This window comes from Hibiscus syriacus, unplaced genomic scaffold (genome assembly GCF_006381635.1).
Source record: "Hibiscus syriacus cultivar Baekdansim isolate YM2019G1 unplaced genomic scaffold, ASM638163v2 tig00010263_pilon, whole genome shotgun sequence".
Classification (NCBI taxonomy): domain Eukaryota; kingdom Viridiplantae; phylum Streptophyta; class Magnoliopsida; order Malvales; family Malvaceae; genus Hibiscus; species Hibiscus syriacus.
Window position 1 is genome coordinate 848,060 of NW_024062210.1, and position 15,628 is coordinate 863,687.

Sequence of the window (15,628 nt, forward strand, 5' to 3'; positions counted from 1 at the left end):
GATTTTTTAGATGACCTAAATTTAAGTAACATTTTTACACAGCGTATTTTGAGTTTATGTTTTTTTTATTCCATTGAACAACTTCAATAATAAAATGGAGTGTTGTTCTTTTTAGACGTCTCGAGTTCGAGCAATTGTGTCTGTCAAAGTGTACTCGATGACTAAAATAAATTATAAACATATATTACATTATAATCACATAGAATATTAAAAAATAAAAAATAATAAATATACTAACCTGAAAAAAAATACACTCGTGGGTTCCATGATTTCACTAACCTAACAAAGTAACAAACAACACCAAGATGCAAAATTGAAGCTCTTGTCGGAAGAATCCCCCACCTCACCTTCGCTGCATGAAAGAAAGCCTCCACGTATCTTTTTTTTATTGCAAATTATACAGTATATAATATAACTACCCTCCCCCTATTATGTAAAAATTTTATCACAAAATTAACAATGACACTCTTAGCAGCTTCCTTGGCGATTACTCTTATTATGGCTACCGGAGGGTGAGAGATGATAGTCAAGGATAGACCGAGGAGTGTTGGGGCAGTCATCTCTTTAAAAAAAAAATCAAATTCTTATATTTTTTAGATTTTTTTGTATTTTCTATCGATAATATATTTTTATCCCTTAAAATTTTATAACTTCGTTCCTTAACATAAGATCCTGAATTGGTAGCTGTCAACAGCTGTGGTTATGCTGTGGGGAATTGGAGTCGAACGAGGTGCACCAGCGGTGCATGGTGGTGAGACGGATGGAAGGTTTCCGAGGTAGAGAAATGTTGCAGAAGGGTAGAAACTTGCTGGCTTGGTGCCGCGTGAGAATCGGCCGCGGTTCCACGGTATTGGTTTACTAATTTTGCCAATGCTTTTGGGTTGAAACTAATATATATGATTAAATCTCAATGTTTTTAGATGATCTATTCTTGTCTTGTTTATCTGGTTTCTACTCGGATTTTGATTGCAATATCAGAGTTGCAATTCTCATAATATTTTGATTTCAATACCATCAAATGTAAGAAAATATACATTTCATTTGAAAGATTTCAAATCTCAAATATTACATAAATTCAACAGAGTTTGTAAACATATGCTAACAACTCTGATACTTTGTTTTTATATTAATACAATTAATCAAGTGTATAAATTTTCCTAGAAATAAATCAAATTTGTTTGTGATGTATATATGAGTAATTACATCCTATTGAATCTTTGAACTTGGATCTCCATTTTGTATTAATCACAAGTTACCAGACCAATCATAATCCTGATAGATAACGTTAATTTCATCATCATCATCAGCCAAAAGATGTGACAAAAGCCCCGACTGTGTTGGTTCCAAGTATTTTATTACCCACTTCAGGGTTTCTTTCTGTGACCCAAAATCTTCATTATACCTGCGTACATAAATATAATTAATTGTGGGACACTTTTGAATGTAATTGGGTATAATTACAAACGTACCATTTGATGATTCGAGTTAAAAAAACGGTCCTCGTATCCATGTCGAACCCTATTGCTCCTCTCTTGAAATACTCCTTTGCAGCACATTTCAACTCATCTTCAACGCCGTCGGCTGTGAAAAACCTCACTGCCGGGCTTGACCTCGTCGCATTGCATAGTCCAAAATGTATCAATGGATTCACTTTTGGCGGAACCAACTGTAAGTTTAATGTAAAACAAGTAATAATAATAGAAATTAGTCCAAATATCGGAATCATATTTATAGTATTAAATAACAGTCATGATGTTACGAATGTTACGATGACTACAATCTAATACTATGTTCATATTATGAGAGTATGATGTTTTGATCATACCTCTAAGCGGCGGTCGCCTTTGCTAAAGGGTCGGATGAAGGAATTAGGGGAGGTGCGATTGTGTCGGAGGATTCCATTGACGATAATGTTGAGGGAGTAAGGGTATCCTCCGACGAGATAGAGGAACTCGTTGAAAAATGCTCTTTTATCGAGTATTCCTTCGGGATGTCCGATGCTGATGACGGCATGGATGGCCATGGCGTTGTGTAAGTTCAAGAAGAATGCTAGCCTTTCATTTGGGGCCAGTAATTTCATATTTACCCTTTGCAGATCTCGAGCCACATTCAAGAATCTACATCACAAACATAACAATCAAATGAAATATTCAGTGAGGTAGAATTTTTCTATGTTAAAGAGAGAGAGAGAGAGAAAAAGAAAGAAAGAAACCTGCGGAATTCTTCACTTTTGTCGATGGCATGATAATTAATGTGGAGCCTGTCATCGGATGCGTAAGCTTCGAGGATGGCAAACATTAACTTGGAAAGCCTATCGGCAAGGAAAGATGCAGATTTTGGCTCACAATCGTTGGTAGAAATTCGAAAATTGAAGCATCCCATTATAAACGGCTCGTGTTCTAGGAATCTATAAAAGTGATTTCCTTCCTCAAACTCATTCTCTCTAGAAAAATAAATCAATTAATCAAATGTCTGAAATAACCTAATAATTTATATAAGAAGAATATTTTATGTTAAAAAGATGGATATTTAACAGGAGACGATGGTGTATTCCTATATGTAAGTGATGTATTTCTTACCCGAAGACATGGTGGAAGAAGTGCTTATGACCCATACGCTTGGCAGTCATAATGCCCTGCATTGTTTTACAAAAGGCTCACAAATATGTAAATGATGGAGTTCTTTTCATGTTAAATACAGTAATAAAAGCATGTATTAAGAAAGTAAATTTTACCTTCTTCCTGCTGCAGTCGAGAAACTCGATAGTGGCTTCCAACAAATCAACGCCAGAGAAACAATTCTTCACCATTTGCATCCTAAGCAACCGATCATGAATCGGTAAACTCCGCCTCAGATACCTCACTGTCTCAACCAAGTCATCGTCTTCTTCTTCCTCGTCTTTCACACCGTAAACCGGTACCGCCGGAGCTACGTCCGGGCACCTATCCCCGACTAACTCCTTCAGTTTCGCTTCGTAGTCCCGGCTCTCTTTCAGTTTCATCAACGCCGGCAATCCCCCGAACCACTTGTCGTTAAAAAAAATCTGGGGCGTATCCGATCTCCCGGTTCTCTCGATCAGTTCCTTCTCACGTTTGGGGAACACGTCGATGTTGATTTCGACGTGCACCAGCCCTTTCTCTCTGAAGAAATGGCGGACAGCGGTGCAATCTTTGCAATTCGATCTCGTGAAAAATGATACCCGGCCTCTTAGATCGAGGCTGAGCCGTTCGGCTTCGGTTTTCAGCTTCACTATGACTTTGACTCCCGGGATTTTGAACTCCGTCACCTCGAAGTTGAGCGAATCGTCTTTCACGACCATGTCATTGTCGTCTTTTAGAGACGATAAGCGTCTGACGATTGCCTCCGAGAAACTGTTGCTTCGTTCGGTTATGTATTTGCCGATCGATGGTATTGTTTCGGCGATGGACAACGACTGTGTACGTTCCCCTTTCGGCGTAGACGTTGGCGGCGGCAACGGCGGGGGGTCGGGTTTCGGGAGGTGGGCTTGTGATTTAATGGCGGGCAAGTAATGATTACGTGCATTACCGTATAATTTAGGGCTACTTATATCCTTATCGTTATTATATTCTTGGATTTCTTTGATTTCTGGGATTTTGATGGAATTTGAAGTGGCTTCTTCCTTTTCTTCTTCCGGGGGCATCATAACCTCCTCTTTCTCTTCGTTGCTTTTCTCGATCTCGACGTCAACAAAGTCTCCACCATCTTTATCATCGGATACGGCGGTTGGTTCCGTTTGGCAGCCGTCTTCACCACCATAGTTGGCGGAGGCGGACACGTCTACAAAATCTTCGTCAACTTTGTCTTGCTCAGACGAGTCCATGTTTATTCGATTGTAAAGAAAATATATACAAAATCGAAAGGAAGGAACTTGCTTATATATATATATATAGATATATATATATATATATATATACAAAGAAGAAGGAAGATGGAGAAAGCGATGAAAACGGAAAGAATTAATGGAAGGGAAAATAGAAAGCAATGCCAGTGGTGGGCATTGGCAATAGGCTTTGAGTTGAAAGAAACCAGTTAAGAAATGGATTATCCACTTGTTTTAAGGCATAAACTTTGAAATATAATTTTGGAATTATTAAAAATAGAAAAACAAAAACAAATGATTTCTGTAGGAAGTAGTATTCACTAAATATGATTTTGGTTTCACATAAACAATTTTACGGCCTATGGTCAGTCAACCTTTGGTCGTTTATGCCTCGCCTCATTGTCAACAACTGAGCGCCCCACTACCCTATTGCTACGGTGATGCTAGAAGCCTATTATATATATGTTTGTTTATTAAGATTTTTTATAAAAATTGCTAATTTTTTAAAAAATAAAAAAATATTTAAAATATAATGAGGATTTATAACTATATAAATCAAACACATAATTAATAATTCAAGATTACACAAAGATTATACAAGAAAAATGTTAAAAAATATAATTAAATAAACTCAAACTAAAGATAGATATAAACAGATCTGACTACATCATTACACGTACGGGTGGAGCTCCCTTAGGCCCCAAAGGGGCCAGACCCTTGTAAAATTATTTTATATTCGATAGATTTTGATCTAATAGTATTTTAGTTAATGTAAAAATAAGTATTTAAATTAAGAAATATAAGAATTTATTAAATATTTAATAAAGTAGGGAGCGAGCTAAAGAATGATAATCCAATACCAACAACCGGTTGATCTAACGGGATGAGGCACTAGATCCCTTAAGCAAGGTCATGACTTCGAATCTTGGCGATTGAGAATGAAACAAACTGGTTGGGAGGGTCTTCCTCGCCTTTGCAGTTCCCGATCTGAATTAGTGAATCAATATATTAGAAATCGGTGGTTATACAAAAAAAAAGAATGATAATTCAATGTTCTCAAATTTTTGGTCTAATAACAATTTAGGTAATTATAAATTTAATTATTAGACAAATTAGACATTGGTTTCTGAATTGTAAATTTAAATACCTAATAAGCCATTGTATTTTTTTTAAAAAAATTTAATATTTCGACCCAATTCTATATATAATATTGGCTTCGCCCCTGATTACATGAACCACAAAAATGAATCAAGTTATTAAAATATTATCAATTAATAATAAATCAGAGTCGAGCAACGTGAGTAAAATTATCCACAAACGTAAATTATTTATCCAAATCTAATTCGATGGTCCAAAGTGATTAAGTATTAAGGATGACGTAAGGAAAAGCGAACAAATTAAGGTTACTCAGGATTTTTTTTTTTGTTAAACAAATGAAACTAACCTAATTATCTCACATATTCTAACATTCTCTTGCAAAAGCTGTATGATGTCCTGCGATGGTGCTTCCAGGAACCTGGTTTTTGCATCGTCAGCATCTGCATTCTTAGCTAAGCCGTCCGCCACCTTATTCCCGGAGTGATGAACATGTGGGTTAAATAAATATGAATAAAAAAGTGTGTTTATTTGTTAAATAGAAAAGTTTAAATAAATGTGGGTTTATTTTTTTTGTGCTTAACTAATATTTTTACTATGAAATATATTTAGAAATTATTTTGTTTATTTATAATGTAATTATTATCATATTTATGTTTGATTATTTTATATTTAAAAAGAATAAGAAATAAATTAAACAAACATGTTTACATGGTTAAACAAACAGATCCGATCACATGTAATTTTAAATAAACGAATGTAAACACGTGTAGTTCAAACTTAGTTCATTTAAAATGTAAACACATTTTAAAAATTATTAATGAACATAAATTAAAAAAAATAAAAACAAAATTATATTAATTCAAACTTAGTTCATTTACGACCCTAAATAATTTAAGAATATAAGACAACAATTTCATAAATTTTCAAATTCCAACTCAAATTATTAGTTATTGTATAAAAATCAAATCAATTGAACTGATAATAAAATTAAAACTAAAATAATTCAATCGAATAAACTATCTAAATTGAATTGATTATATTATGAAAAATTATTCTTTGAAAATTTTGTATGTATTATATATCACCTGATACGTTCTCAAAATGAAATATAATTTTTTTTTTGTAAAAAAAATGAGATTGAATAGCATGTTTTATTAAAATTTCAGAGGTCAACTGAACTAGTAAAATTTCAAGTATCAAAATAACAACAAGAAATAATTTTTAAAACCAAAGTACCATTTAACCCAGAACTGAACTATGTAAAAGTTCAAACGGTTTTTAAGCGTGAAGAATGAAATCAATGTACTTAAATGAAAAAGAGCCCAAAAATAGTCCATAGTTTGAAATTGGTAATTTAGGCCCATCTCTCTCTCTCAAAAACCAACGTACCAACCCTAATTTATTAGGTATAGGAAGAATATAAGAATACACATGACCTAAAGATTATCTAGCTTTTGTTTGGGCAATATCCCATCCTAGATTATTACTAACCTAATCTATATCGTATGTATAATTCATTTAATGTAAGATTACCTTCGAGAATAATAAGATTACTATAATATAATATTACTTTAAGATTGTTGTACTACATTATTTGGTTTATTTAGTATGAATATAAAATTATAATGTTTTGCTAGAAAAATATTTTAATTGTTAAATTTTCTAACTTTTAGGGTACAAACCAACTTACCTCGGTAGTTAAATAAATTGTTGTTGTTCCTAGAAGTCATCGGTTCGAGCACCAACGATTCCAAGGGTGATTAACCGTTCATTGTCAAATGGTTGAGATTACTTAGAACAAATACTACTTTGTAATCATCTTTAGCTTAATAAAAAAAACTTTCAGGGGGTGTCATAACGATCCTTAAGCTTATAACGTCTCGAATTATTTAGTGAAAAAATTGATTTTTGTGAAAGAAATGTTTTGGAGTCACCATCGGCCTTTCGAGTTAGGAAGGTCGAATACCTAAAAACGTTTTTAAGTATTTTTTAGAAAAAAATCACAAAAATGGTATGTGTCTTACCAAAGATTCATTTTAAAGAGTTCAAGAGTCAATTCCACATGGGGAAGGATAAGCACGCCCAAAATTGGAACCTCATCGATTATATATTGTCTCTAATAACATAAGACTAAGAATTCAAATATAACTTTAAATTACAATTCTCTTATTCCAGATTCAATCACACAATTTTATTAGCATGAAATTCTAAGTAGAAAGAAAAAAATATTCCATTATTTCCAATTGGACATAAAATATTCCCTAAGGTACTTTATGACAAATGTTTCTCTTTCCAACTGAAACAAAAAGAATATAATAATTTCTCCTAAGAATTCGATATTAAATAATTTAATTCGGCCAAAAAAATTAAATCAATTAATCCAAGTTTCTCTTTTCAATTGAAAATAATATGTATTTATTTATACATGGATTGTATTTTATCTTCATTTTTAATTTTTTGACTGTCAGAGGTCTTCCACGGAAGCTGCTCTCAACCATGCGTTGGGGGCAGTCTACTATCCTACCTCTCCCTTACCCCATTGCATATGGGAATAGGGTTTTATTGTTGTTGTTGTTGTTGTGAGAGATGTTCAATTATTTAAAAAGATCGAGACCAAAACCCTAATATAAATTAGATGAATTGTCTCAGCAAGTTTAAATTAAAGAACATTTTCTTTTCCCTTTAAACTTGATTAATTTTAAACATACTTGATTTTTAGTTTTTTTAATTGGGTATTTATTTATTTTAAAATATAGAAATATAACATCTAGTTACTGTAAGACTATCATCTGTTAATATTTTAAAATAAATAGATATTACATTTAATCCAATTATGAAATCGATCAAGTTATGCTTTTGAGGCTATCATGCATATTCGAGATATCTAGACCTAGGTGCACAAACAAACTTACATATAAAAGGGAAATCTCGATAAATTAAGGGATATATTACGACCTACTTATTATGAGAAATTAACTAAAGAAGGTATGGACATACATTTAACAATTTTAGAACCTAAATATGATAGACAAGGTGATTAAATATTTGAACAAATTAATCAAGGATGCTAAATGATAAAAGCTTCAACTTTAGTGGCAAATTATAAACATGATAAAAGCAAACGACAAAAATAAATATCATACAATATGGGTGATGAAATGGAAGAAAATCATAAATGACATAAGGACTAAATTGCACAATAACAAAATAAGGCATCAAATATAATAAAAATATGAAATATGTATATATATATACATATATTCATGGGACTGAAATAAAATAAACATAAAATAGAGTGCAATAATTAAAGAATTGAAATTAAATTACTAAAAAAATAAAGGGAAAAATAAAGTAAATGGAATTTTATGGACTAAAATAAAATAAAATAAAATAAAGGGCACACATTTAAAGATACATAAAATTAAATAACAACAATAAAAGAGAAATAAAAATAAAATGTTAGTAGTAATTTTAATATTTTACCCAAACCATAAATAATGCGAGTTGTACCCCGGGATAGGTCGTCGCAAGGTCGTATCATAATTTGAACGTAAAATTAAAAAAAATTAGTGGTTAGAAGTTAGAAAAGTTAGTTGTTAGAAATTAGTAAAGTCTGTATCGTAATAATGCGGATCACATCCCAGATCGGGTCATCTCAAGATCGAATCGAATATTAGTGCAATAATAAAATTAAATAAATAGTGGCTAAAATACAACAAAATAAAAAGTCAGTAGCTAATTCGAAATAAAAAATAGCATAAATTAGTGACCAAATCGAACTAAAAATAAAAGGTAATGCCAAAATCAAAACAAATTAAAACAAAATTGAGAATAATGAGCAAAATACAAAAACACGGTAGAAATAAGGGGACTATTGTCCCCTATAATGGTGACCATAATGCAAAAAGGCTCCTAAAGTCTGGGTACATAAACGTGATTAACTCACAAATTAATGGCCAGAATTGAAAACATGCTGAAAGAGGGAGGGTCTCTGCATGATTTTCCCCTAAAGTTCTTACATAAAAGCTACCATTTTCCATTTCAAGTAAAAAAAAAACTCTAACCCTAAACTTTCCCTACTTGTGCATTTTTCTCTCAACCCCTCTTATTCCCCTAACATATTCACGCCGGCGGTTGAGAAAAGAGAAGACCACGCCGGCGGTCGCTTCGGCGGTCGAAAAAGGAGAGGCCAAAAAGGCTACCCAAATCGATCCAGGCAGCCCCCTCTCTAGCCTCTCTTCTCTTCTTTTTCTTTTGGTCGAAAAAGCCGAATCTTGGTTGCAAATGTTTTGGGCCAATTAGGGTTTAGGATATTAGGTTTAATGGATTTTAGTTTGGCAATGGGTTATGGTAATGTATTTGGGTTTTGGATATTATGTTTAATGGATTTTAGTTTGGCAATGGGTTATGGTAATGTATTTGGGTTAAATGGTTTGGGTCAATGGATGTGATTAGACATGTAATTGGACAATTGGTTTTTGGATATTTAATCTGGATTGATAATTTTGGATTTGGAACCTAAATCCCAAAATTGAACATTTATGGTTACACCCAATTAAGCACCAAAATCTTCAACGCTTCGGTCGAGTGCAAAATTCCATGAACCACTTTCTTCTCCATCACTCACGCCGATCGATGCACGAACATCTTCAAATTAGTCCTTGAACGTCTTCAATCCAATTCGAAATTAGGGTATTACAGGAAGAAATACATTTAATTTAAAACATAATTAATATAATTAGTATATCAATCTTATACTTTTAAATTATTTTCATAAGTATCATATTTATTGATATAAAATATAATATAATATAGAAAAATAAAGTTGTGATCTTGAGTGGACAAATATATTGTTTTTCAATGTATAAGATATATTTTTTAATAACCAAAGTTATATATTATTTTAAATAATTATTTTTTACAATAATATATTTTTACCTTTTAAAATTATAAATAATTAGTATATTAAAATATAAAAATTATAAATAATTTTAATCACTCAAAGGTATTAATATTTTTACTAAATCAAACTTTTTATATATTATTATTTTATAGTTTTGAATAAAATACGAAGAATAATAATTGGAAATTATACATATGAAAAGAACACATTATTTTAAGGGTATTCTTTTTCAAAATGGTTGGAATTATGCAATACCTAAGAACTTAGAGGTAATGACATTTCTATTATTTTAACAAAAAAGATATTACTGTTGGTAATAAGTATTCGATAATAATCTTTTTACGAATCGAATGTGAGAATATAATATTAAAAAAATATTCCCTTTAATAATGATATTTTCTGGGAATCAAACATTCCTAAAAGATGAATTGATTTTTGACAAAAAAAAATATTACATGGTACAAGGTATGATTCATATTTTCTTGGTATGAAGATTGAAATCTAATACATTATTTGTTGGTAGTAAATATTAGGAAGGTAAATTTTGTTGACTTATTTTTCTTAATATTTTGATAATTCAAAGTATATTTATTCTTTTTAAAAAATAGTGGAATGAGATAAGAGATTAAAGAGTTATTTATCGCTTAATGTATGTGGTATAAAAGGTTAATTAATTTTTCATACAATATCAAAATTAGTAAATTGTTTATAATCTTCTTAAATTTAAATATAAATTAATCGTATTTAAACACATTTAAATTTAAAACTTTCAAAATATGTAAACTAAATTAAGATTCAATATAGATTATTAATTAAATTTTATTCGTTCTAAAAGATAAAATGTTTTTAAAATGTAAACTATCTATTTGGTATCTTACTTATTTTTGTATTTCCGTTTTGGTCATTGAATATTTTTTAAACAACACCTAACATTATATTTCTTTTTATTTTAGTACTCATTGTCAAGTTTGACCGTTGACTAAATGGAAATGGTAATGAGTTATAGTATACTAATACTCACACACTTAATCATATTGGTCCTAATTCAAAAATAATTCTATAAATCCTTAATTTTTAAAAATCTTATCAGTTTTATTATCAATTTTAATTTAAAATAATTTAATAATTTATTTTTAATTTAATAATAAGTATTAAGGTTTTATCGAATTCTTTTGAATTAAGACCAATTTGATAGAATATACAAGTTTTGAGAACAAAAATGTTACTATACCATGTCACCCTAATAGTTTTAGTCTCTAATACTCACATTAATGATGTAATACTAAAATTGAAACTTAAGCTATCAACCACCAATTGTTGTAGTGGGAGGAGACACTAGGTCCCTTAAGCAAGATCAAAGATTATGTTGTTTGCGAATAGAGCAAACGGGTTAGGAGGGTCGCCCTCGTCTCTACAGTACCCGATCTGGATTAGTCGGTCAATAGATCAGATATCAATGATTAATTCAAAAAAGGAAAGAAACTTAAGCTAGTGGGATGATGCACTAGGTCCCTTAAGTAAGGTCAGTGATTCGAATCTTGGAGTTTGTAAATGAAACAAACTAAGTTGGGAGGGTCATCCTCGCCTGCAGTAACCAATATAGATTAGTCGGTTAATAGATAAGATACAATGATTAATTCAAAAGAAAAAAAAGAAACTTAAGGAATATGTTTTTCCCTTCAATATATATGTTTTTGTATTTATTTTAAAATAATTCCATAGATACACCTACCCCAGTTTAGTCCCTATAGATGTATAGGCTAGGGAGAGTTGACTTGTTAAATTTCTCGTTAATTAAATGTTCGATATCTTATATAGTAAACTAATGCTGGTCATTTTGAGTTCTTTTTTCTCCATAACTTGCCCTGGATATTATTATTATTTAATTTCATATGGTATATATTAATATTATCCGAAACAAATAAAATTTAATAATTTTAAGTGATGACAGATGAGTTGAGGTTAGCTTTTGGAAAAGCTGTGATAATGAAACTAACAGAATACCACAATGCGTTAATGAGGATTTGTGAGTGGCAACTCAAAAATATTTTCATAAGAAGTTGAAATCAGATTGCATTTTATTTTTTTATTAGTGCGGATAATTATAAGATAATATCTGTTCAAAATTTTTCTAATCAATTGATAATAAATGTATATACACCTTACAGACGCAATTACTTAAATTTAAATTTTTTTTAGAGAGAATAACTTATTTTTATATGCTGAGATTGCTTATGGGGTTCCATTAGGGACAAAGTTATGCTTCGTTTTAAGGGGCAGTGCCCCTATATTTTTATAATTTAAAAATATAAATAAGTAAATATCAAATTAGACCCTCTGATTTTAGTTTAGTTTAATTTTATTTTCTTCATTTTCTATAGTTAATTATACTTTACTCCCTATTTTTTATGATTATTATATTTTATCCTTTTGAACTGGTACTTTGTTTCCCCCCTGAATTTAATTAGATTTCATTTTATAATAATAAAGAAAGATGAGATTGAGATATGTGTGTAGTGGATGTACTCATAGTTTCATTAGAGGACTTGGTTCATGGGGGTTTATTATTTTATATGCAACCTCATGTTCTTTGTTTTCTCAAGCAAATTATAAATTAAAATTTAATAATTTATTTTCATCTCCTAGGGATAAAATTAATGTTAATGTTTGGTTAACTTTGCTGGTCGGCCAACAGAGAAGTGGTGGGTCAAATATTTGTTTAAATACTATGATTGAAAGTTAGTACTATATGGGTTTCATATGTTGTGCTTAATGCTCCATCATTATAACATTTGGGCAGCACTATAATTAATACATTATAATCTAATCACTAATCAATAAAAAATTATCAAACTTAATTCATTTTGTTTGATTTATTCCATTTTCATTTAATTTAATTTGTTCATTCAAAATAAATTAATAATTAAAAATATTGTGTTAATTTCAAATTCTAATATATTTTCTTCATCCATCAAAATTGCTCATTGATACATTAAAATCATTCTACCTTTTCTAATTATATTGTATTGTTTACGTAAATGTTATTTGTATCGATGAAAACACTTCGCTAGTGACCATTGGAACAAATATCTCAAGAAAATCAAACATGTAAAATACTAATCAAATTTTTAAACATAACATTTTATATAAACATTAATTAAGAAACAACATGAAAATTAAAGTTAAAAAGATGTCAAGTGTACACACAATTTAAAATATATGTAAATCCATACCTAGGGATGGCAATGGGTCGGGTCGGGTTTTTTGGTCACCCGACCCGACCCGAGAAGAAAGGGTCCTCCACCCGTGACCCGACCCGAATATATGACTTAGAAACCCGACCCAAAATAATTAAAATATATATTTTTATTCAATAAAAATAGTGACTTAATTGAAGAAAAAAATTATATATAAAGGGGTAAAATTGTAATTATCCCTAAATATATAGGTAAAATTATATATATTTTTCGGGTCGGGTCGGATTTTTTTCACCCTAAACCCGACCCGAACAGTGCATTAAAAAAAACCCGACCCAACCCGAATCCGATTTGTTTTTAAAAAATCCGACTTGATCAGGTCGGGTCGAGTCGGAACCCGTCGGGGTCGGACCATACCACAATAGTGACCACTAATTCACAAGAAAATTTCAATGCAAAAGTTTGCACCAACAGTTTTGTATACATGCAAGACGACGAAGATCACTATGTAAGATATCAGATAAATTAGTTGATCCTATTCCCATATGTAATGGGATAAGGGGGAGGTAGGATAGTAGGCTGCCCCCAACGCCAGGTTGAGAGCAGCTTCCGTGGGAGACCTTCGGCAGTCAGAATTATGAATTGCCCACCGTGGGACACGATCCCACGACCACAAGGTAATGTATGTCACACCCCAAAATTTTTGAGTTAGAAAAATTAGCACCCCATTAAATTTCTTTTAAGGACTAAATTGGTAAATATTAAAAAATTTAGCTTAATTTGTAAACTAAGGATGATTCGGGGACTAGCCCAATAATTTTTCCTCCTTTAGCTAAAAATATCAACTGAAGAAAAAATTAAAATAATGAAATGGGTGGTGGGTTTTGAACCAACATCCTTTAGAAATTAAACAAGAGCCTTAGCCATCCAAGCTAGGCTACTATTAATGGTGTAAAATAATACAAATATGATTTAGATTAAATAAAGTGAGTGTGTTAATGATGTAAAATACCACAATAGGCTACTGTTGCTTCATTTATACGTTGATTTGACCTAGTCATGGTGTTTGGATGCTCGTCAAGTGATCGGCAGTCTGTCTCGCCCCTTTTCCCCACTGCACGCCCGCCACATGCTGTCAGCGCATGTGAGACTGTCTCACCGGTCATGGAACCTCCTAGAACCTGTTTGAACTAGTCTGAACTCTTATTTCCTACTACTATTGTTTATTGTCTGAAAACTATTCTTTTCATTAGGGTACTTTGGATCTGGTATGAAGGTTCTACAGGTTCAACTCCAATCAAGCTGATAATTCCTTATGGACCTAAGGCGACCATTGGGTGGGCTCTTGGGTCCAATGGGCCTAGTGGTAAGGCCTTATGGACCCAAGGTGCTCCCTTAGATTGGCTCCTATGCCCTTTGTGCCTAGGGTAAGTCCTTATGGATGCAGTTATGGGGAACTGCATATGGTGTATGGTTGGAGGGTGATTCTGTATTTTAAACTAAAAACCCTAATGACATTTTCATAACTTTAATATTAATATGATTTTAAAACTTAACTGTGTTTTTTTTATTCTGCACTGCTGGAACACACTGAGCTTTCTAGCCCACTTTTTCAAACTTTTCTCCCTTTCAGATACTTTTGGATAGGCACCCCGGACCTGACACTTGGAGGATCGACACATTCATACAATATTATTTTGTTGTAATATTTTATCTTTCGAACTGTCTTTAATTTTGGTGACATGTGCCCATATTTTGAAATATTTGTTTTACGACTTATATTGCTTTTGCTACTGACAATAGACTTACTTCGATACTGATTATTGAATGTTTTATATTACTCGATTTGGACTTTATTATTATTAATGATTTTTTTAAGCTGTTAAATCATAATATGATTTTAAGTTACTGAAAAAGTGTTTTGGAGATTTTATTTGTAATCCGCTAGATCTAGTCATATCGCATAGGTTGTATTTATGGAGTTACATTTAGTTGGTATCAGAGCTTTTGATTTTTAAACCTCGGACTGTGGATGAGTCCAACATAAAGTACGATTTTGAAATGTTTTATAAAATCAGTCACGAACACAATGCCACTAAGTTTTTACGAGTTTAACTATATACGGGACTCCAAGTGACAAATATAATCTTAGGTTTTACCCTTCTGTAGTGAACTCGAGGTTTTTCAAGATGAGCGTAAGGCGTGGTCGTCGACCTAGCCGTAGGCGAGGTTGAGCGACTAGATTTGCTGACCCGATAGACAAGACGTGTGTTGATCCCCCGCCTCCGTTAGATACTTCTACTCATGTGACCCCGATGGATCTGCCCCTGATCCTGGTATAGGTTTGACTACTCTGGTTAGAGGAGTGACCATTTCTGAGTCTGAGCCTACGAGGGTAGTATTAGATGAAAATATCTCTAGGCAGTTATTTTAGTTGATTCAAGGAACGATTCGAGCTACTGGCGTTACACCCAAAGTCCCCATTTCTTAAAATTTTATTGCTAATAGAGTAAGGACTTTGGAGGTCCTACTGTAGGAGCTCCTACTAAGGCTGAAGGTTGGTTTAGTGATACTTAGCGTCTTATGGAC

General features: G+C 31.8%; 1 protein-coding gene across 1 annotated transcript; it reads right to left on the reverse strand.

Annotated features, from left to right (window-relative positions):
* Window positions 1-1,245: 1,245 nt before the first annotated feature.
* On the reverse strand, window positions 1,246-3,841 carry LOC120203821. Its single transcript, XM_039203991.1, has 6 exons — window positions 2,735-3,841; window positions 2,580-2,635; window positions 2,213-2,443; window positions 1,826-2,117; window positions 1,470-1,666; window positions 1,246-1,402 (listed from the first exon to the last, which is right to left on the reverse strand). The coding sequence occupies exons 1-6, from the start codon at window positions 3,839-3,841 to the stop codon at window positions 1,246-1,248; spliced, it is 2,040 nt and encodes a 679-aa protein (XP_039059922.1).
* Window positions 3,842-15,628: the final 11,787 nt, after the last annotated feature.

Bases quoted from the DNA above. Each gene is read 5' to 3' on its own strand.
- LOC120203821 (XM_039203991.1), bottom strand. From the start codon at position 3,841: ATGGACTCGTCTGAGCAAGACAAAGTTGACGAAGATTTTGTAGACGTG. The intron at 2,636-2,734 runs GTAAAATTTACT...AAAACAATGCAG, and splicing joins TCGACTGCAGCAGGAAGAAG to GGCATTATGACTGCCAAGCG. The intron at 2,118-2,212 runs GTTTCTTTCTTT...TTTGTGATGTAG, and splicing joins AAAAGTGAAGAATTCCGCAG to ATTCTTGAATGTGGCTCGAG.